Source organism: Coregonus clupeaformis, unplaced genomic scaffold, assembly GCF_020615455.1.
Source record: "Coregonus clupeaformis isolate EN_2021a unplaced genomic scaffold, ASM2061545v1 scaf4768, whole genome shotgun sequence".
In the NCBI taxonomy this organism is placed as follows: Eukaryota; Metazoa; Chordata; class Actinopteri; order Salmoniformes; family Salmonidae; genus Coregonus; species Coregonus clupeaformis.
This window is the reverse complement of record NW_025538222.1, coordinates 1-21,804: the sequence shown is the minus strand read 5'-3', so window position 1 is coordinate 21,804 and position 21,804 is coordinate 1. Positions and strand designations below refer to the sequence as shown.

General features: G+C 53.8%; 1 protein-coding gene across 1 annotated transcript; it reads right to left on the bottom strand.

Annotated features, from left to right (window-relative positions):
* Positions 1 to 16,543: 16,543 nt before the first annotated feature.
* Positions 16,544 to 19,031, bottom strand: LOC123490778 (extensin-like; the record flags this gene model as incomplete). The annotated part of the gene is made up of 6 exons (XM_045220653.1): positions 16,544 to 16,700; positions 17,101 to 17,237; positions 17,857 to 17,951; positions 18,162 to 18,436; positions 18,606 to 18,737; positions 18,853 to 19,031. Coding segments are annotated over 6 exons (975 nt in total), but the record flags the coding sequence as incomplete, so codon positions are not given.
* Between the last annotated feature and the right edge of the window lie 2,773 nt (positions 19,032 to 21,804).

Genomic DNA, 21,804 nt, shown 5'->3' with positions numbered 1-21,804 from the left:
AAGTCATCTAACCTACACTAGGCTACTTGTTTTAAATCAGACAAACCATTTCTGTTCATGAAGGTCATCTAGCCTACACTAGGCTACTTGTTTTAAATCAGACAAACCATTTCTGTTCATGAAGGTCATCTAGCCTACACTAGGCAATATTCAAAGTAAATAACATAGAAAAGCACTACCAATAGATGATGTACAGTTGAAGCCGGAAGTTTACATACACTTGGGTTGGAGTCATTAAAACTCGTTTTTCAACCACTCCACAAATTTCTTTTTAACAAACTATAGTTTTGGCTAGTTGGTTAGGACGTCTACTTTGTGCATGACACAAGTAATTTTTCCAACAATTGTTTACAGACAGATTATTTCACTTATAATTCACTGTATCACAATTCCAGTGGGTTAGAAGTTTACATACACTAAGTTGACTGTGCCTTTAAACAGCTTGGAAAATTCCAGAAAATGATGTCATGGCTTTAGAAGCTTCTGATAGGCTAATTGACATAATTTGAGTCAATTAGAGGTGTACCTGTGGATGTATTTCAAGGCCTACCTTCAAACTCAGTGCCTCTTTGCTTGACATCATGGGAAAATCTAAACAAATCAGCCAAAACCTCAGAAAATAATTGTAGACCTCCACAAGTCTGGTTCATCCTTGGGAGCAATTTCCAAACGCCTGAAGGTACCACGTTCATCTGTACAAACAATAGTACGCAAGTATAAACACCATGGGACCACGCAGCCGTCATTCCGCTCAGGAAGGAGACGCCTTCTGTCTCCTAGAGATGAACGTACTTTGGTGAGAAAAGTGCAAATCAATCCCAGAACCACAGCAAAGGACCCTGTGAAGATGCTGGAGGAAACGGGTACAAAAGTATCTATATCCACAGTAAAACGAGTCCTATATCGACATAACCTGAAAAGCCGCTCAGCAAGGAAGAAGCCACTGCTCCAAAACCGCAATAAAAAACCCAGACTACGGTTTGAAACTGCACATGGGGACAAAGATCGTACTTTTTTGAGAAATGTCCTCTGGTCTGATGAAACAAAAATAGAACTGTTTGGCCATAATGACCATCGTTATGTTCGGAGGAAAAACGGGGAGGCTTGCAAGCTAAAGAACACCATCCCACCCGTGAAGCACGGGGGTGGCAGCATCATGCTGTGGGGGTGCTTTGCTGCAGGAGGGACTGGTGCACTTCACAAAATAGATGGCATCATGAGGAAGGAAAATTATGTGGATATATTGAAGCAACATCTCAAGACATCAGTCAAGAAGTTAAAGCTTGGTGACAAATGGGTCTTCCAAATGGACAATGACCCCAAGCATACTTCCAAAGTTGTGGCAAAATGGCTTAAGGAAACCAAAGTCAAGGTATTGGAGTGGCCATCACAAAGTCCTGACCTCAATCCTATAGAACATTTGTGGGTAGAATTGAAAAGGCGTGTGCGAGCAAGGAGGCCTACAAACCTGACTCAGTTACACCAGCTCTGTCAGAAGGAATGGGCCAAAATTCACCCAACTTATTGTGGGAAGCTTGTGGAAGGCTACCCGACACGTTTGACCCAAGTTAAACAATTTAAAGGCAATGCTACCAAATACTAATTGAGTGTATGTAAACTTCTGACCCACTTCTGACCCACTGGGAATGTGATGAAATAAATAAAAGCTGAAATAAATCATTCTCTCTACTATTATTCTGACATTTCACATTCTTAAAATAAAGTGGTGATCCTAACTGACCTAAGACAGTGTATTTTTACTAGGATTAAATGTCAGGAATTGTGAAAAACTGAGTTTAAATGTATTTGGCTAAGTTGTATGTAAACTTCCGACTTCAACTGTATATACAGGGGGTACCGGTATATAGTGAATGTAATACATGTACAATAGGATGAAGCAGCCACAATCAGAGAGCACAACAACCACTTTGGGAATGTATAAAGCATTACTATCAACTTAATGAGGGAAAACAATCAGCATTTTATGTTTTCTATACAGATTTCCACTGAGACAGGAGGCAGACAGACAGTCAGGCAGACACACAGGAGGCAGACAGACAGGAGGCAGACAGACAGTCAGGCAGACACACAGGAGGCAGACAGACAGTCAGGCAGACACACACACAAGGTCTCTCTCTCTCAAACACATCCATGCACATCAGACTTGTGCACACACACATATCAAAAATATAGTGGTAGAATAGTGTGGTAGGTTGAAACTAAAGGGAACTTGTTTTCAGAGGAAGTAGCAATGGTGAACGTGATTAACCACCTATAAACATACAGGTAGAATAGAGGAAGTAGTGATGGTGAACATAAGAGGACAAGGGCTGTGTCCCAAATAGCACCCTATTCCCTATATAGTGCACTACTTTAGACCAGAGAATGACACCCTATTCCCTATATAGTGCACTACTTTAGACCAGAGAATGGTACCCTATTCCCTATATAGTGCACTACTTTAGACCAGAGAATGGTACCCTATTCCCTATATAGTGCACTACTTTAGACCAGAGAATGGCACCTATTCCCTATATAGTGCACTACCTTAAACCAGAGCCCTATAGGGAATAGGTTGCAATTTTTGGGACACAGACCAAGTGTTTTGTGTGACCTCCAGCCCCTCCAGCCCTCAGCTTGTCCCCAGACTGCCCCTTTTTAATCCCCTGCCCCCTGGTGACATCACACCACTCCCGCCCCTCCCTCCGTCCAGGCCTGGCGAGTTGATCAGGAGACTGACTGGCTCCATTCTCTGACCTCTGCCATTATCAAGATGGCGTCTGTCTGTCTGTCCGACAGGCTCAGAAGAAGGTTGATATCATGGATACACATTACAGACTGAGATGAGAAATACTACATCTACTGTAAATCTGTAATATTAGTCTCGTGTGGCCAGCCTTCCAAAAATCCCATCTCGTTCAGTCGACTACTGTGAGAAGCCTGGGATTTGGAGGCTACTGTAATATCTACTGGAGCTGTTCCCATGAACAACATCATCGAGGAAGACCAATCAACTCAAGGACTGTTTTGGTGTTGCTAGGAGACAGACGCAGAGGAACTTCCCTGAAAAGGTTGGCCATGACCTCTCCTGGAGGATCCCTCCTAAATCTGCATCCTATTTAGTGCCCATAAGGCTCTGGTCAAAAGTAGTGTACTATATAGTGAATGGGATGCATCCAATGTCTAGCTAAATAACAGACCAATCACTTCCCCTCCTTGTGCTACTAACTACCCAATAAAGACTTATGTACTACAGCTTCTAACTCTCTCTAGCCTGAACAGGAAGTAAACATCCTTTATAAAGATGTGTGATTTACAGTGGGATGAAGAGGAGGCTGGTGGGAGGAGCTATAGGAGGACAGTAGATGAAGAGGAGGCTGGTCGGGTGAGGTTGTGTTTCTCTAGCGGGAGGTAAGCTTGGCTTCTTATATGGTGTCGAGTAAAGCTTAAACCATGTCTTTAGATTGTAGTTAGGTATTGTAGGTAGTTTATCTAGGTAGTTATTGTAGGTAAGTATTGTATTCGGCTGAGCCCGGTGAAGCACGAGGCTAGCTAACCCACTACCTGGACCAATAAAGCTAGCTAGCTAGCGGGTAGCTACTGGTAACTATTAGCAACTGTGAATAGTTGTTTCCAATGTTATTTCACGCTCAAGAGTACCTGTAATTATGCCAGCTAGCTACCTACCATTCAGCTGTTTTTCTAACCTCATTATCTGAAGCGTTAACGTTAGGTAGTTAGTAGCTACTGTACTCGAAATGTAGCTAGCTTGTTGCTACCTGGATAGCTAACTAAACAATAGCTGGAACGACCTATCTGTAATATTTGGAGACGCTTTCTCTCCGTTGGGACAGACGCGAACTGGCTGAATCGATTCAGTGGCTAGCTTTGCACTTAACTGGCTAACAGTAGCTACTAAGGGTAAGTTATAACCTACATTTATTTGTTTTGTTTTTACATACTGGTAACCAGAGTCGTTCAAGGGAATTCGGGACATGGGTGACTAGTTAACGTTAGCTTGGCTCTCTCTGTGTTTCGTGCCGTGGGAGGAGGGGTTGGTTCGTTGGCAGAGAGAAATGGCTAGCTAGTATGCTAACTATTCTAGCTAACTATCTGGCTGAATAAGTTGATGAAGTACTCACTCAAACTGTCAAAACTAACCCAAAACTTTACACAACGTTAGACACGGACACGAATGATCTGTTTGGCGTGTTAACACACTGGTTTGTTGTAACCGAGTATTGGTGCTAAACCATGTTATTGGAGGCTGGCATGCTAGTTGGCTATGGCGTCATAGGATTCGGTGCCCTGGACAGTTTTCATGGAAGAATCCTGTACCAAGTTAGCTAGCTGAATAAACTAAGTTAGAGTCTATTCCTAGGAAACATTGAACCGCTGTAGTTTACAACAATTATAATTTCTAAAGTGTAAGTTGGGAGAGTTATATTTGAGTGTTTCAGTGAACCGTGAGGGAGGCCCCGCTCTCTCGATTTCCCAGATGTTTAGTACATTTCATTCCGATGTCCTTTGCATTATTGTAGCCTTTTTCTGTAGCCTGTCAACTATGTGTCTGTCTATCCCTGTTCTCTCCTCTCTCGCACAGGCCATACAACGCTTTCACACTGCGTGGCTGCTGCCACTCTAATCTGGTGGTTCCTGCGCGCACGACCCACGTGGAGTTCCAGGTCTCTGGCAGCCTCTGGAACTGCTGTTCTGCGGCCAACAAGGCAGAGTTCATCTCAGCCTATGCTACCCTCCAGTCCCTCGACTTCTTGGCGCTGACGGAAACATGGATTACTACAGAAAACACTGCTACTCCTACTGCTCTTTCCTAGTCTGACCATGTGTTTCGCATACCCCGAGAGCATCTGGTCAGCGCGGCGGTGGCACAGGAATCCTCATCTCTCCCAAATGGACATTCTCTCTTTTCCCCTGACCCATCTGTCTATCTCCTCATTTGAATTCCATGCTGTCACAGTCACTAGCCCATTCAAGCTTAACATCCTTGTCATTTATCGCCCTCCAGGTTCCCTTGGAGAGTTCATCAATGAGTTTGACGCCTTGATAAGTTCCTTTCCTGAGGATGGCTCACCCCTCACAGTTCTGGGTGACTTTAACCTCCCTACGTCTGCCTTTGACTCATTTCAATCTGCCTCCTTCTTTCCCTCCTTTCCTCTTTTGACCTCACCCTCTCACCGTTCCCCCTACTCACAAGGCAGGCAATACGCTTGACCTCATCTTTACTAGATGCTGTTCTTCTACTAATCTCACTGCAACTCCCCTCCATGTCTCCGACCACTACTTTGTATCCTTTTCTCTCTGCTCTCCTTCAACACTACATACTCTGCCCCTACTCAGATGGTAATGTGCCGTCGCAACCTTCGCTCTCTCTCTCTGGCTACGCTCTCCTCTTCCATCCTATCATCTCTTCCCTCTGCTCAATCCTTCTCCCTCCAATCTCATGATTCTGCCTCCTAAACCCTCCTCTCATCCCTTTCTGCATCTTTTGACTCTCTATGTCCCCCTATCCTCCCGGCCGGCTCGGTCCTCCCCTCCTGCTCCATGGCTTGACGACTCATTGCGAGCTCACAGAAGAGGGCTCCGGGCAGCCGAGCGGAAATGGAGGAAAACTAGACTCCCTGCGGACCTGGCTTCTTTTCTGTCACACCCTGGTTCTGGGACTCATTATGTTGAGCCAGGGTGTGTGCATTCTATGTGTTTATTTCTAGGTTGGTAGTTCTGTTGTGTCTATTTCTAGGTTGTTGTATTTGGTTGTTCAAATGACTCCCAATCGGAGGTAACGAGTGTCAGCTGTCGGCTCGTTATCTCTGATTGGGAGCCATATTTATACTGTGTGTTTTCACCTTGTGGTTGTGGGTTTTTGTTCCATGTTTCTGTCAGTGTCACAGAGGACTTCACGTATCGTCATTTGTTTTGTTGTTTCGTGGTTGATTTAAATTTAATAAAGTCAACATGTTCGCTCAACACGCTGCGCCTTGGTCCGCTTCCTTAGACGATCGTGACAGAAAAACCCACCAAAAAAGGACTCAAGCAGCGTGTCCAGGAGCAAGGAGACTGGACATGGGAGGAAGCGCCGGGTAAGGAGATCGAGAGGCTGGCGATGGCCCAGGTGGGCAAAGCGTGGTCCTGGGAGGACATGCTCGGGGGCAAGGGACCTTGGGGGAGGATCAAGGCCCTGGCGAGAGAGGAGCAACGGCGTCAGCAGGGCCATCGTCGGAGGGACGAGAGGCAACCCAAAAAAGTTTTTTGGGGGGGCACATGGCTTGGGCGGCTGGGCAGCAGGAGGCTGCCACAGGGAGACGTGGAGAGAAGGCTACGATTACGGGAGCCATTGGCGAGTAGAGGGAGGGAAGCAGTTGAGGCACGGCGTGAGAGACTGAGGTGTGTTACCAGTCCGGTCCGGCCCGTTCCTGATCCCCGGTTAAGGCCAGTGGTGTGTGTTCCCGAGTACGGACCGGCCTGTTCCTACTCCACGCACCAAGCCCACGGTGTGCGTCGCCAGTCCAGCCCGGCCGGTTCCTGCTCCACGTACTAAGCCCACGGTGTCGTCGCCAGTCCAGCCCGGCCGGTTCCTGCTCCACGTACTAAGCCTACGGTGTACGTCGCCAGCCCAGCCCGGCCTGTTCCTGCTCCACGCACAGAACCTACGGTGTGCGTCGCCAGCCCAGCCCGGCCTGTTCCTGCTCCACGCACAGAACCTACGGTGTGCGTCGCCAGCCCAGCCCGGCCTGTTCCTGCTCCACGCACAGAACCTACGGTGTGCGTCGCCAGCCCAGCCCGGCCTGTTCCTGCTCCACGCACTAAACCCACGGTGTGCGTCGCCAGCCCGACCCGGCCTGTTCCTGCTTCTCGCATCAAGCCTACGGTGTGCGTCGCCAGCCCAGCCCGGCCTGTTCCTGCTCCACGCACTAAACCTACGGTGTGCGTCGCCAGCCCGACCCGGCCTGTTCCTGCCACCCGCACCAAACCTACGGTGCGCGTCGCCAGCCCGGTCCGGCCTGTTCCTGCCACCCGCACCAAGTCTACGGTGCGCGTCGCCAGCCCGACCCGGCCTGTTCCTGCCACTCGCCCCAAACCCTACGGTGCGCGTCGCCAGCCCGATCCGGTCTGTTCCTGCCACCCGCACCAAGTCTACGGTGCGCGTCGCCAGCCCGACCCGGCCTGTTCCTGCCACTCGCACCAAACCTACGGTGCGCTCGCCAGCCCGGTCCGGCCTGTTCCTGCCACCCGCACCAAGTCTACGGTGTGCGTCGCCAGCCCGACCCGGCCTGTTCCTGCCACTGCACCAAAACTACGGTGCGCGTCGCCAGCCCGGTCCGGCCTGTTCCTGCCACTGCGCACCAAGCCAAGGGGTGCGAGTCGTCAGCCTGGTCCAGCCTGTTCCTGCTACTCGCACCAAGCCAGGGGTACAGTCGTCGGCCTGGTCCAGCCCGTTCCTGCTACTCGCACCAAGCCAAGGGTGCGAGTCGTCAGCCTGGTTCAGCTCGTCCCTGCTACTCGCACCAAGCCAAGGGTGCGAGCCGTCAGCCTGATCCAGCCCACTCCTGCTACTCGCACCAAGCCAGGGATGCGAGTCGTCAGCCTGGGGAGGCCCGTTCCGGCTCCACGCATCAAGCCTAGGGTGCGTTTCGTCGGCCCTGTCCGGCCCATTCCTGCTCCCCGCGCCAAGTCAGTGGTGCGCGTCGTCAGCCTGGTAAGGCCCGTTCGTCCCTCCACGCACCAAGCCAGGGGCGCGTGTCGTCAGTCCGGCTCCGGCCAGCGGGGCTAGACAGGACCAGGGGTACTTTGGGGGGTTGCAGAGGAGGTGGGGATCAAGGCCGGAGCCAGAACCGCCACCAAGGAGGTATGCCCGCCCAGCCCTCCCCTGTTTTGGTTAGTTGAGGCGCGGTGCGCAGTCCGCGCCTTTAGGGAGTACTGTCACACCCTGGTTCTGGGACTCATTATGTTGAGCCAGGGTGTGTGCATTCTATGTGTTTATTTCTAGGTTGGTAGTTCTGTTCTGTCTATTTCTAGGTTGTTGTATTTGGTTGTTCAAATGACTCCCAATCGGAGGTAACGAGTGTCAGCTGTCGGCTCGTTATCTCTGATTGGGAGCCATATTTATACTGTGTGTTTTCACCTTGTGGTTGTGGGTTTTGTTCCATGTTTCTGTCAGTGTCACAGAGGACTTCACGTATCGTCATTTGTTTTGTTGTTTCGTGGTTGATTTAAATTTAATAAAGTCAACATGTTCGCTCAACACGCTGCGCCTTGGTCCGCTTCCTTAGACGATCGTGACATTTTCACTCCCTCCTCTCTACATTTTCTTCCTCTGTTTCGCTGCTAAAGCCACTTTCTACTACTCTAAATTTCAAGCCTCTGACTCTAACCCTAGGAAGCTCTTTGCCACCTTCTCCTCCCTGTTGAATCCTCCTCCTCCTCCACCTCCCTCCTCCCTCTCTGTGGATGACTTCGTCAACCATTTTGAAAAGAAGGTTGACGACATCCTCATTTATTAAGTCAAATGACACCGCTGGTCCTGCTCACACCGCCCTACCCTATGCTTTGACTTCTTTCTCCCCTCTCTCTCCAGATAAAATCTTGCGACTTGTGATGGCTGGCCGCCCAACAACCTTTTTTATTTTATTTTATTTCACCTTTATTTAACCAGGTAAGCCAGTTGAGAACAGGTTCTCATTTTACAACTGCGACCTGGCCAAGATAAAGCAAAGTAGTGCAATAAACCTTGACCCTATCCCCTCCTCTCTTCTCCAGACCATTTCCGGAGACCTTCTCCCTTACCTCACCTTGCTCTCAACTCATCCTTGACCGCTGGCCATGTCCCTTCTGTCTTCAAGAGAGCGAGAGTTTTACCCCTCCTCAAAAACCTACACTCGATCCCTCCGATGTCAACAACTACAGACCAGTATCCCTTCTTTCTTTTCTCTCCAAAACTCTTGAGCGTGCCGTCTCTAGCCAACTCTCCTGCTATCTCTCTCAGAATGTCCTTCTTGATCCAAACCAGTCAGGTTTCAAGACTGGTCATTCAACTGAGACTGCTCTTCTCTGTGTCACGGAGGCTCTCCGCACTGCTAAAGCTAAATCTCTCTCCTCTGCTCTTATCCTTCTAGACCTATCTGCTACCTTTGATACTGTGAACCATCAGATCCTCTTCTCCACCCTCTCCGAGTTGGACATCTCCGGCGCTGCTCACTCTTGGATTGTGTCCTACCTGACAGGTCGCTCCTACCAGGTGGCGTGGCGAGAATCTGTCTCCGCACCACGTGCTCTCACCACTGGTGTCCCCCAGGGCTCAGTTCTAGGCCCTCTCCTATTCTCGCTATACACCAAGTCACTTGGCTCTGTCATATCCTCACATGGTCTCTCCTGTCATTGCTATGCAGACGACACACAATTCATTTTCTCCTTTCCTCCTTCTGATAACCAGGTGGCGAATCGCATCTCTGCATGTCTGGCAGACATATCAGTGTGGATGACGGATCACCACCTCAAGCTGAAGCTCGGCAAGACAGAGCTGCTCTTCCTCCCGGGGAAGGACTGCCCGCTCCATGATCTCGCCATCACGGTTGACAACTCCATTGTGTCCTCCTCCCAGAGTGCGAAGAACCTTGCCGTGAACCTCTCTACATTCTCTTCCTCTGTTTCCACTGCTAAAGCCACTTTCTACCACTCTAAATTCCAAGCCTCTGCCTCTAACCCTAGGAAGCTCTTTGCCACCTTCTCCTCCCTGCTGAATCCTTCTCCTCCTCCCCCCTCCCTCCTCCCTCTCTGTGGATGACTTCGTCAACCATTTTGAAAAAGAAGGTTGACGACATCCAATCCTCATTTATTAAGTCAAATGACACCGCTGGTCCTGCTCACAACGCCCCTACCCTATGCTTTGACTTCTTTCTCTCTATACACCAAGTCACCTGGAATAGTATAAAGTAATCCTTCTTCCCCCACCCCCATAATTTTTTTTAAAAAATAAAAAGGTGGTTGTCCCACTGGCTATCATAAGTTGAATGCACCAATTTGTAAGTCGCTCTGGATAAGAGCGTCTGCTAACTGATGTAAATGTAAATGTAAATGTCTATAGGAGGACAGTAGATGAAGAGGAGGCTGGTGGGAGGAGCTATAGGAGGACAGTATATGAAGAGGAGGCTGGTGGGAGGAGCTATAGGGAGGACAGTGGATGAAGAGGAGGCTGTGGGAGGAGCTATAGGAGGACAGTAGATGAAGAGGAGGGGCTGGTGGGAGGAGCTATAGGAGGACAGTGGATGAAGAGGAGGCTGGTGGGAGGAGCTATAGGAGGACAGTATATGAAGAGGAGGCTGGTGGGAGGAGCTATAGGAGGACAGCAGATGAAGAGGAGGCTGTGGGAGGAGATATAGGAGGACAGTAGATGAAGAGGAGGCTGGTGGGAGGAGCTATAGGAGGACAGTAGATGAAGAGGCTGGTGGGAGGAGCTATAGGAGGACAGTAGATGAAGAGGCGGCTGGTGGGAGGAGCTACAGGAGGACAGTAGATGAAGAGGAGGCTGGTGGGAGGAGCTATAGGAGGACTGTCTGGATATAATGTGAAGAGGAGGCTGGTGGGAGGAGCTATAGGAGGACAGTGGATGAAGAGGAGGCTGGTGGGAGGAGCTATAGGAGGACAGTAGATGAAGAGGAGGCTGGTGGGAGGAGCAATAGGAGGGCCGTAGATGAAGAGGAGGCTGTGGGAGGAGCTATAGGAGGACAATAGATGAAGAGGAGGCTGTGGGGAGGAGCTATAGAAGGACAGTAGATGAAGAAGAGGCTGTGGGAGGAGCTATAGGAGGACCGTAGATGAAGAGGAGGCTGGTGGGAGGAGCTATAGGAGGGACAGTAGATGAAGAGGAGGGTATGGGAGGAGCTATGGGAGGACAGTAGATGAAGAGGAGGCTGTGGGAGGAGCTATAGGAGGACAGTAGATGAAGAGGAGGCTGGTGGGAGGAGCTATAGGAGGACAGTAGATGAAGAGGTGGCTGGTGGGAGGAGCTATAGGAGGACAGTAGATGAAGAGGGAGGCTGGTGGGAGGAGCTATAGGAGGACAGTAGATGAAGAGGAGGCTGTGGGAGGAGCTATAGGAGGACAGTAGATGAAGAGGAGGCTGGTGGGAGGAGCTATAGGAGGACAGTAGATGAAGAGGAGGCTGGTGGGAGGAGCTATAGGAGGACAGTAGATGAAGAGGAGGCTGTGGGAGGAGCTATAGGAGGACAGTAGATGAAGAGGAGGCTGTGGGAGGAGCTATAGAAGGACAGTAGATGAAGAAGAGGCTGTGGGAGGAGCTATAGGAGGACCGTAGATGAAGAGGAGGCTGGTGGGAGGAGCTATAGGAGGACAGTAGATGAAGAGGAGGGTATGGGAGGAGCTATGGGAGGACAGTAGATGAAGAGGAGGCTGTGGGAGGAGCTATAGGAGGACAGTAGATGAAGAGGAGGCTGGTGGGAGGAGCTATAGGAGGACAGTAGATGAAGAGGTGGCTGGTGGGAGGAGCTATAGGAGGACAGTAGATGAAGAGGAGGCTGGTGGGAGGAGCTATAGGAGGACAGTAGATGAAGAGAAGGCTGGTGGGAGGAGCTATAGGAGGACAGTGGATGAAGAGGAGGCTGGTGGGAGGAGCTATAGGAGGACAGTAGATGAAGAGGAGGCTGGTGGGAGGAGCTATAGGAGGACAGTAGATGAAGAGGAGGCTGGTGGGAGGAGCTATAGGAGGACAGTGGATGAAGAGGAGGCTGGTGGGAGGAGCTATAGGAGGACAGTAGATGAAGAGGAGGCTGGTGGGAGGAGCTATAGGAGGACAGTAGATGAAGAGGAGGCTGGTGGGAGGAGCTATAGGAGGACAGTGGATGAAGAGGAGGCTGGTGGGAGGAGCTATAGGAGGACAGTAGATGAAGAGGAGGCTGGTGGGAGGAGCTATAGGAGGACAGTAGATGAAGAGGCGGCTGGTGGGATGAGCTACAGGAGGACAGTAGATGAAGAGGAGGCTGGTGGGAGGAGCTATAGGAGGACAGTCTGGATATAATGTGAAGAGGAGGCTGGTGGGAGGAGCTATAGGAGGACAGTCTGGATATAATGTGAAGAGGAGGCTGGTGGGAGGAGCTATAGGAGGACAGTCTGAATATAATGTGAAGAGGGGGAGGCTGGTGGGGGGAGCTATAGGAGGACAGTCTGGATATAATGTGAAGAGGGAGGCTGGTGGGAGAAGCTATAGGAGGACAGTAGATGAAGAGGAGGCTGGTAGGAGGAGCTATAGGAGGACAGTAGATGAAGAGGAGGCTGGTGGGAGGAGCTATAGGAGGACAGTCTGGATATAATGTGAAGAGGAGGCTGGTGGGAGGAGCTATAGGAGGACAGTCTGGATATAATGTGAAGAGGAGGCTGGTGGGAGGAGCTATAGGAGGACAGTCTGGATATAATGTGAAGAGGAGGCTGGTGGGAGGAGCTATAGGAGGACAGTAGATGAAGAGGAGGCTGGTGGGAGGAGCTATAGGAGGACAGTCTGGATATAATGTGAAGGGGAGGCTGGTGGGAGGAGCTATAGGAGGACAGTCTGGATATAATGTAGAAGAGGAGGCTGGTGGGAGGAGCTATAGGAGGACAGTCTGGATATAATGTGAAGAGGAGGCTGGTGGGAGGAGCTATAGGAGGACAGTCTGGATATAATGTGAAGAGGAGGCTGGTGGGAGGAGCTATAGGAGGACAGTCTGGATATAATGTGAAGAGGAGGCTGGTGGGAGGAGCTATAGGAGGACAGTCTGGATATAATGTGAAGAGGAGGCTGGTGGGAGGAGCTATAGGAGGACAGTCTGGATATAATGTGAAGAGGAGGCTGGTGGGAGGAGCTATAGGAGGACAGTCTGGATATAATGTGAAGAGGAGGCTGGTGGGAGGAGCTATAGGAGGACAGTAGATGAAGAGGAGGCTGGTGGGAGGAGCTATATGAGGACAGTCTGGATATAATGTGAAGAGGGAGGCTGGTGGGAGGAGCTATAGGAGGACAGTCTGGATATAATGTGAAGAGGAGGCTGGTGGGAGGAGCTATAGGAGGACAGTCTGGATATAATGTGAAGAGGAGGCTGGTGGGAGGAGCTACAGGAGGACAGTCTGGATATAATGTGAAGAGGAGGCTGGTGGGAGGAGCTATAGGAGGACAGTCTGGATATAATGTGAAGAGGGAGGCTGGTGGGAGAAGCTATAGGAGGACAGTCTGGATATAATGTGAAGAGGAGGCTGGTGGGAGGAGCTATAGGAGGACAGTCTGGATATAATGCGAAGAGGGAGGCTGGTGGGAGAAGCTATAAGAGGACAGTCTGGATATAATGTGAAGAGGAGGCTGGTGGGAGGAGCTATAGGAGGACAGTCTGGATATAATGTGAAGAGGGAGGCTGGTGGGAGGAGCTATAGGAGGACAGTCTGGATATAATGTGAAGAGGAGGCTGGTGGGAGGAGCTATAGGAGGACAGTAGATGAAGAGGAGGCTGGTGGGAGGAGCTATAGGAGGAAGAGGGCCTTGGGCTGTTAGACATGTTCCATCAGGGGGAGGAGCTAGGAACAGATGGAATGGAGGTCAGGGAAATTAAAGCTAGATTAAAGGCATTAAAGGCATTATGATGAAGTCAGACTAACCCAGGGAACACAGCTAAACAGACAGGTCTGATCCATCCGCAGATACTAAACAACACAGTCTGATGTCCTGTTGTCTGATAAAGTGTAGCATAGAAAATAGACGTTTATAATTCAAACCATTCCAGTAGCCTTTAGTTAGGAGATTGAAACAGTGATGGAACGCCACTTTAAACGTATACAGACACTGCAACAACTTTTCCCCATGGGGACAATAAACTAGATAAGGTACAGAACTAGCCTAAAATCCACACCTGTTTTGTGCTAACATTCCACTGCTTGTACTCTGTGTCCTATGTTTGCAACGGCAAGGAGTGGAATGACAGCACAAACAGATTGGTTTCCAGGTGATTGAGACAGCGTTGGTATGAGAGGGCATGGGGCGCTGGCTGGGGTGGCGTTGGTACGAGAGGGCATGGGGTGCTGGCTGGGGTGGCGTTGGGTGGTGCTGACAGGGTGCTGGCTTGGGTGGCGTTGGTACGAGAGGGCATGGGGCGCTGGCTGGGGTGGCGTTGGTACGAGACGGCATGGGGCGCTGGCTGGGGTGGCGTTGGTACGAGAGGGCATTGGGCGCTGGCTGGGGTGGCGTTGGTACGAGAGGGCGCTGGCTGGGGTGGCGTTGGTACGAGAGGGCGTGGGGCGCTGGCTGGGGTGGCGTTGGTACGAGAGGGCATGGGGCGCTGGCTGGGGTGGCGTTAGTACGAGAGGGACATGGGGCGCTGGCTGGGGTGGCGTTAGTATGAGAGGGCATGGGGCGCTGGCTGGGTGTGCGTGGTACGAGAGGGCATGGGGCGCTGGCTGGGTGGCGTTGGTACGAGAGGGCATGGGGCGCTGGCTGGGTGGCGTGGTACGAGAGGGCATGGGGCGCTGGCTGGGGAGGCGCTGGTACGAGACGGCATGGGGCGCTGGCTGGGATGGCGTTGGTACGAGAAGGGCATGGGGCGCTGGCTGGGGTGGCGTTGGTACGAGACGGCATGGGGCGCTGGCTGGGGTGGCGTTGGTACGAGAGGCGCTGGCTGGGGTGGCGTTGGTACGAGAGGGCATGGGGCGCTGGCTGGGGTGGCGTTGGTACGAGAGGGCACTGGCTGGGGTGGCGTTGGTACGAGAGGGCACGGGGCGCTGGCTGGGATGGCGTTGGTACGAGAGGGCATGGGGCGCTGGCTGGGGTGGCGTTGGTACGAGAGGGCATGGGGGCGCTGGCTGGGATGGCGTTAGTACGAGAGGGCGCTGGCTGGGGTGGCGTTGGTACGAGAGGGCATGGGGAGCTGGCTGGGGTGGCGTTGAGTACGAGAGGGCATGGGGCGCTGGCTGGGATGGCGTTGGTACGAGAGGGCGCTGGCTGGGATGGCGTTGGTACGAGAGGGCATGGGGCGCTGGCTGGGGTGGCGTTGGTACGAGAGGGCATGGGGCGCTGGCTGGGGTGGCGTTGGTACGAGAGGATATGGGGCGCTGGCTGGGATGGCGTTGAGTACGAGAGGGCGCTGGCTGGGGGTGGCGTTAGTACGAGAGGGCGCTGGCTGGGGTGGCGTGTGACGAGAGGGCAAGGGGCGCTGGCTGGGATGGCGTTGGCACGAGAGGGCACGGGGCGCTGGCTGGGATGGCGTTGGTACGAGAGGGCATGGGGCGCTGGCTGGGGTGGCGTTGGTACGAGAGGGCATGGGGAGCTGGCTGGGATGGCGTTGGTACGAGAGGGCATGGGGCGCTGGCTGGGGTGGCGTTGGTACGAGAGGGCATGGGGCGCTGGCTGGGGTGGCGTTGGTACGAGAGGGCATGGGGCGCTGGCTGGGGTGGCGTTGGTACGAGACGGCATGGGGCGCTGGCTGGGATGGCGTTGGTACGAGGGGGCATGGGGCGCTGGCTGGGGTGGCGTTGGTACGAGAGGGCATGGGGCGCTGGCTGGGTGGCGTTAGTACGAGAGGGCATGGGGCGCTGGCTGGGGTGGCGTTAGTACGAGACGGCATGGGGCGCTGGCTGGGGGCGTTGGTACGAGAGGGCATGGGGCGCTGGCTGGGGTGGCGTTGAGTACGAGAGGGCATGGGGCGCTGGTTGGGGTGGCGTTGGTACGAGACGGCGCTGGATGGGGTGGCGTTGTCACGAGAGGGCATGGGGCGCTGGCTGGGATGGCGTTGGTACGAGAGGGCATGGGGCGCTGGCTGGGATGGCGTTGGTACGAGAGGGGCATGGGGCGCTGGCTGGGGGTGGCGTTGGTACGAGAGGGCATGGGGCGCTGGCTGGGGTGGCGTTGGTACGAGAGGGCATGGGGCGCTGGCTGGGGTGGCGTTGGTACGAGAGGGCATGGGCGCTGGCTGGGGTGGCGTTGGTACGAGAGGGCATGGGGCGCTGGCTGGGGTGGCGTTGTCACGAGAGGGCATGGGGCGCTGGCTGGGGGTGGCGTTGGTACGAGAGGGCATGGGGGCGCTGGCTGGGGTGGCGTTGGTACGAGACGGCATGGGGCGCTGGCTGGGGGCGTTGAGTACGAGAAGGCATGGGGCGCTGGCTGGGAGTGGCGTGAGTACGAGACGGCATGGGGCGCTGGCTGGGGGGCGTTGGTACGAGAACGGCATGGGGCGCTGGCTGGGGTGGCGTTGGTACGAGAGGGCATGGGGCGCTGGCTGGGGTGGCGTTGGTACGAGCGGGCATGGGGCGCTGGCTGGGGTGGCATTGGTACGAGAGGGCATGGGGCGCTGGCTGGGGTGGCGTTGGTACGAGAGGGCATGGGGCGCTGGCTGGGGGCGTTAGTATGAGAGGGCATGGGGCGCTGGCTGGGGGGGCGTTGGTACGAGAGGGCATGGGGCGCTGGCTGGATGGCGTTGGTACGAGAGGGCATGGGGCGCTGGCTGGGGTGGCGTTGGCACGAGAGGGCATGGGGCGCTGGCTGGGGTGGCGTTAGTACGAGAGGGCATGGGGCGATGGCTGGGGGCGTTGGTACGAGAGGGCATGGGGCGCTGGCTGGGGTGGCGTCTGAGAGGGCATGGGCGCTGGTTGGGGTGGCCTGGTACGAGACGGCGCTGGATGGGGTGGCGTTGGCACGAGAGGGCATGGGGCGCTGGCTGGGATGGCGTTAGTACGAGAGGGCATGGGGCGCTGGCTGGGATGGCGTGGTAATCGAGAGGGCATGGGGCGCTGGCTGGGGTGGCGTTGGTACGAGAGGGCATGGGGCGCTGGCTGGGGTGGCGTTAGTACGAGAGGGCATGGGGCGCTGGCTGGGGTGGCGTTGGTACGAGAGGGCATGGGGGCGCTGGCTGGGGTGGCGTTGGTCACGAGACGGCATGGGGGCGCTGGCTGGGGGCGTTGGTACGAAAGGGCATGGGGCGCTGGCTGGGGTGGCGTTGGTACGAGACGGCATGGGGCGCTGGCTGGGGGGGCGTTGGTACGAGACGGCATGGGCCGCTAGCTGGGGTGGCGTTGGTACGAGAGGGCATGGGGCGCTGGCTGGGGTGGCGTTGGTACGAGAGGGCATGGGGCGCGGGCTGGGGGTGGCGTTAGTACGAGAGGGCATGGGGCGCTGGCTGGGGTGGCGTTGGTACGAGACAGCATGGGGCGCTGAGCTGGGATGGCGTTGGTACGAGGGGGCATGGGGGCGCTGGCTGGGGTGGCGTTGGTACGAGAGGGCATGGGGCGCTGGCTGGGGTGGCGTTGGTACGAGAGGGCATGGGGCGCTGGCTGGGGTGGCGTTGGTACGAGAGGGCATGGGGCGCTGGCTGGGGTGGCGTTGGTACGAGACAGCATGGGGCGCTGGCTGGGGGGGCGTTGGTACGAGAGGGCATGGGGCGCTGGCTGGGGTGGCGTTGGTACGAGAGGGCATGGGGCGCTGGTTGGGGTGGCGTTGGTACGAGACGGCGCTGGATGGGGTGGCGTTGGTACGAGAGGGCATGGGGCGCTGGCTGGGATGGCGTTGGTACGAGAGGGCATGGGGCGCTGGCTGGGATGGCGTTGTACGAGAGGGCATGGGGCGCTGGCTGGGGGTGGCGTTAGTACGAGAGGGCATGGGGCGCTGGCTGGGGTGGCGTTGGTACGAGAGGGCATGGGGGCGCTGGCTGGGGTGGCGTTGGCACGAGAGGGCATGGGGCGCTGGCTGGGGTGGCGTTGGTACGAGAGGGCATGGGGGCGCTGGCTGGGGTGGCGTTAGTACAGACGGCATGGGGCGCTGGCTGGGGGCGTTGGTACGAGAGGGCATGGGGCGCTGGCTGGGGTGGCGTTGTGCACGAGACGGCATGGGGCGCTGGCTGGGGGGCGTTGTACGAGACGGCATGGGGCGTTGGCTGGGGTGGCGGTTGGTACGAGAGGGCATGGGGCGCTGGCTGGGGTGGCGTTGGTACGCGAGAGGGCATGGGGCGCTGGCTGGGGTGGCGTTGGTACGAGAGGGCATGGGGCGCTGGCTGGGGTGGCGTTGGTACGAGACGGCATGGGGCGCTGGCTGGGATGGCGTTGGTACGAGGGGGCATGTGGCGCTGGCTGGGGTGGCGTTGGAACGAGAGGGCATGGGGCGCTGGCTGGGGTGGCGATGGTACGAGAGGGGCATGAGGCGCTGGCTGGGGGTAGCGTTGGCACGAGACGGCATGGGCGCTGGCTGGGAGCGTTGGTACGAGAGGGCATGGGGCGCTGGCTGGGGTGGCGTGGTACGAGAGGGCATGGGGGCGCTGGTTGGGGTGGCGTTGTACGAGACGGCGCTGGATGGGGTGGCGTTGGTACGAGAGGGCATGGGGTGCTGGCTGGGATGGCGTTGGTACGAGAGGCATGGGCGCTGGCTGGGATGGCGTTGGCACGAGAGGGCATGGGGCGCTGGCTGGGGTGGCGTTGAGTACGAGAGGGCATGGGGCGCTGGCTGGGGTGGCGTTAACGCAGAGGGCATGGGGCGCTGGCTGGGGTGGCGTTAGGCGAGAGGGCATGGGGCGCTGGCTGGGGTGGCGTTGGTACGAGAGGGCATGGGGCGCTGGCTGGGGTGGCGTTAGTACGAGACGGCATGGGGCGCTGGCTGGGGGCGTTGGTACGAGAGGGGCATGGGCGCTGGCTGAGGTGGCGTTGGTACGAGACGGCATGGGGCGCTGGCTGGGGTGGCGTTGGCACGAGACGGCATGAGGCGCTGGCTGGGGTGGCGTTGATACGAGAGGGCATGGGGCGCTGGCTGGGGTGGCGTTGGTACGAGAGGGCATGGGGCGCTGGCTGGGGTGGCGTTGGTACGAGAGGGCATGGGGCGCTGGCTGGGGTGGCGTTGGGTTGTGCTGAGAGGGTGCTGGTTGGGGTGGCGTTGGGTTGTGCTGAGAGGGTGCTGGTTGGGGTGGCGTTGGGTTGTGCTGACGGTTCGCTGGCTGGGGTGGCGTTGGGTTGTGCTGAGAGGGTGCTGGTTGGGGTGGCGTTGGGTTGTGCTGACGGGTTGATGGCTGCAACATGAAGAGAGAGAGAGAGAGGGGGAGACCTGTCTTCATACTGCAACAGGAAGAGAGAGACAGGAGGAGAGAGATGTGTCTTCAAACTGCAACATGAAGAGAGTGAGAGAGAGGAGGGAGACCTGTCTTCAAATTGCAAAAGGAAGAGAGAGAGAGAGAGAGAGAGAGAGAGAGAGAGAGAGAGAGAGAGGAGGGAGGAGTCCTGTCTTCAAACTGCAACATGAAGAGAAAGAGAGAGAGAGAGAGAGAGACAGGAGGAGAGAGACGATGTCTTCAAACTGCAACATGAAGAGAGAGAGAGAGAGGAGGCATTACTAATCATGCTCCACACAAACAGACATCAATGGAGCACACAGATGATTGTGTTATCACATTCACATGAATTATTAGAATATTACTTAGGATTCCCTATTATTATCAGTGATGTAGTGGTAAAAAGGTTGGTAATGGGTAAACTATAAACTCCTGTGGGCGATCGAGATAAGACAAACAACCACCAATATAAACAAAACGTGACATTTTTAGAACTGTATTGCTTGCATGTTGATCAGATTTTAATGTCAGCCAATAGGAAGATAGGTCCTGTGGAGATGTTCATATTGAAACATACAGTGGTTGTATTTTTAATGTAGGCCTATAGGGAAGAGTAGGTCCTGTGGAGATGTTCATATTGAAACATACAGTGGTTGTACTTTTAATGTCATTGATAGGGAAGATAGGTCCTGTGGAGATGTTCATATTGGAAACATACAGTGGTTGTATTTTAATGTAGGTCTATAGGGAAGATAGGTCCTGTGGAGATGTTCATATTTGAAACATACAGTGGTTGTATTTTAATGTAGGTCTATAGGGAAGATAGGCCTTGTGGAGAGGTTCAGTATAAAAATATATTTGTTGGATAAGATTAGCACAGATTTTTCAGGGACCCATTCAGGTTTAAGAACCACTGTACTAACCTCCTCTCTACTTGCTTCCTCTCTCTCTCTGTCTCCTCCCATGCAAAGAGCTGCAAATCTGACCCTACAAATCAGCTGGGCTGTTCAAGAACCCTCTCTTTCCTAACACGTCTGAGATCCCCGAGGATTGAAAGACTGCCTTGGTCATCCCCCTCTTCAAAGGGTGACACTCTAGATCCAAACTGCTACAGACCTATATCCATCCTGCCCTGCCTTCCAAAAAGTATTTGAAAGCCAAGTTAACAAACAGATCACCACCATTATATACCACCGTACCTTCTCCGCTATGCAATCCGGTTTCGGAGCTGGTCTATGCGGGTGCACTTCAGCCACGCTCAAGGTCCAAACGATATTATAACGCGATTGATAATAGACAAACTGTGCAGCCCGTCTTCATCGACCTGGCCAAGGCTTTTCGACTCTGTCAACCACCGCGATTCTTATTGGCAGACTAAAGCCTTGGTTTCTCAAATGACTGCCTCGCCTGGTTCACCAACTACTTCTCAGATAGAGTTCAGTGTGTCAAATCGGAGGGCCTGTTGTCTGACCTATGGAGTCTCTATGGGGGGTGCCACGAGGTTCAATTCTTGGGCTGACACTTTTCTCCGTGTATATCAATGATGTCGCTCTTGCTGCTGGTGACTCTCAGATCCACCTCGCAGACGACACCATGTTGCATAACATCTGGCCCTTCATTGGACACTGTGTTAACAAACCTCAAAACGAGCTTCAATGCCATACAACACTCCTTCAGTAGCCTCCAACTGCTCTTAAACACTAGTAAAACTAAATGCATGCTTTTCAATCGAACGCTGTGGCACCCGCCCACCCGACTAGAATCACCACTCTCGACCAGGTCTGACCTAGAGTATGTGGACAACTACAAATACCTAGGTGTCTGGTTAGACTGTAAACTCTCCTTCCAGACTCACACAAAGAATCTCCAACCAAAGTTAAATCGAATCTAGCTTCCTATTTCGCATATAAAGCCTCCTTCACTCATGCTGCCAAACATGCCCTCGTAGAAACTGACTATCCTCGATCCACCCGTCGGCGACATGTCATTGCTGCAAATACCTCACCTCTACTCATCAAATTGGATGTAGTCTGTCAATGCAGTGCCGTCCATTTTCTCCTCCAAAGCCCCATACGCTACCCACCACTGTGACCTGTCACGCTCTTGTTGGCTGGTCCTCTCACTACATGTTCATCATCAAACCCACTGGCTCCAGGCCATCTATAAATCACTCTAGGCAAATCCCGCCTTATCTTAGCTCATTGGTCACCATAGAGCACCCACCCCGTAGTCTCCGCTCCAGCAGGTATATCTCACTGGTCATTCCCAAAGCCAACACCTCCTTTGGCGCCATTCCTTCCAGTTCTCTGGCTGCCCAATGACTGGACAACGAATTGCAAAAATCTCGAGCTGGAGACTCTTATCTCCCTCACTAACTCAAGCATCAGTTGTCAGATCAGCTTACCGATCACCACCTGTACACAGACCCATCAGAAAGTTTCCAACCCCAACCACCTCATCCCTATATTGTTATTTATTTTGCTCTTTTCACCCCAGTATCTCTATTTGCACCAATCTCTTGCACATCTAGCATTCCAGTGTTAATACTATTGTAATTATTTTGCACTATAGCCTATTTATTGCCTTTTACCTCCATAACTTGCTACATTTGCACACACTGTACTAATATTTTCTGTTGTATTTTTGACTTTATGATTTTTTTTTTACCCCATATGTAACTCTGTGTTGTTTTATTACTGGCTTTTGCTTTATCTTGGCCAGGTCGCAGTTGTAA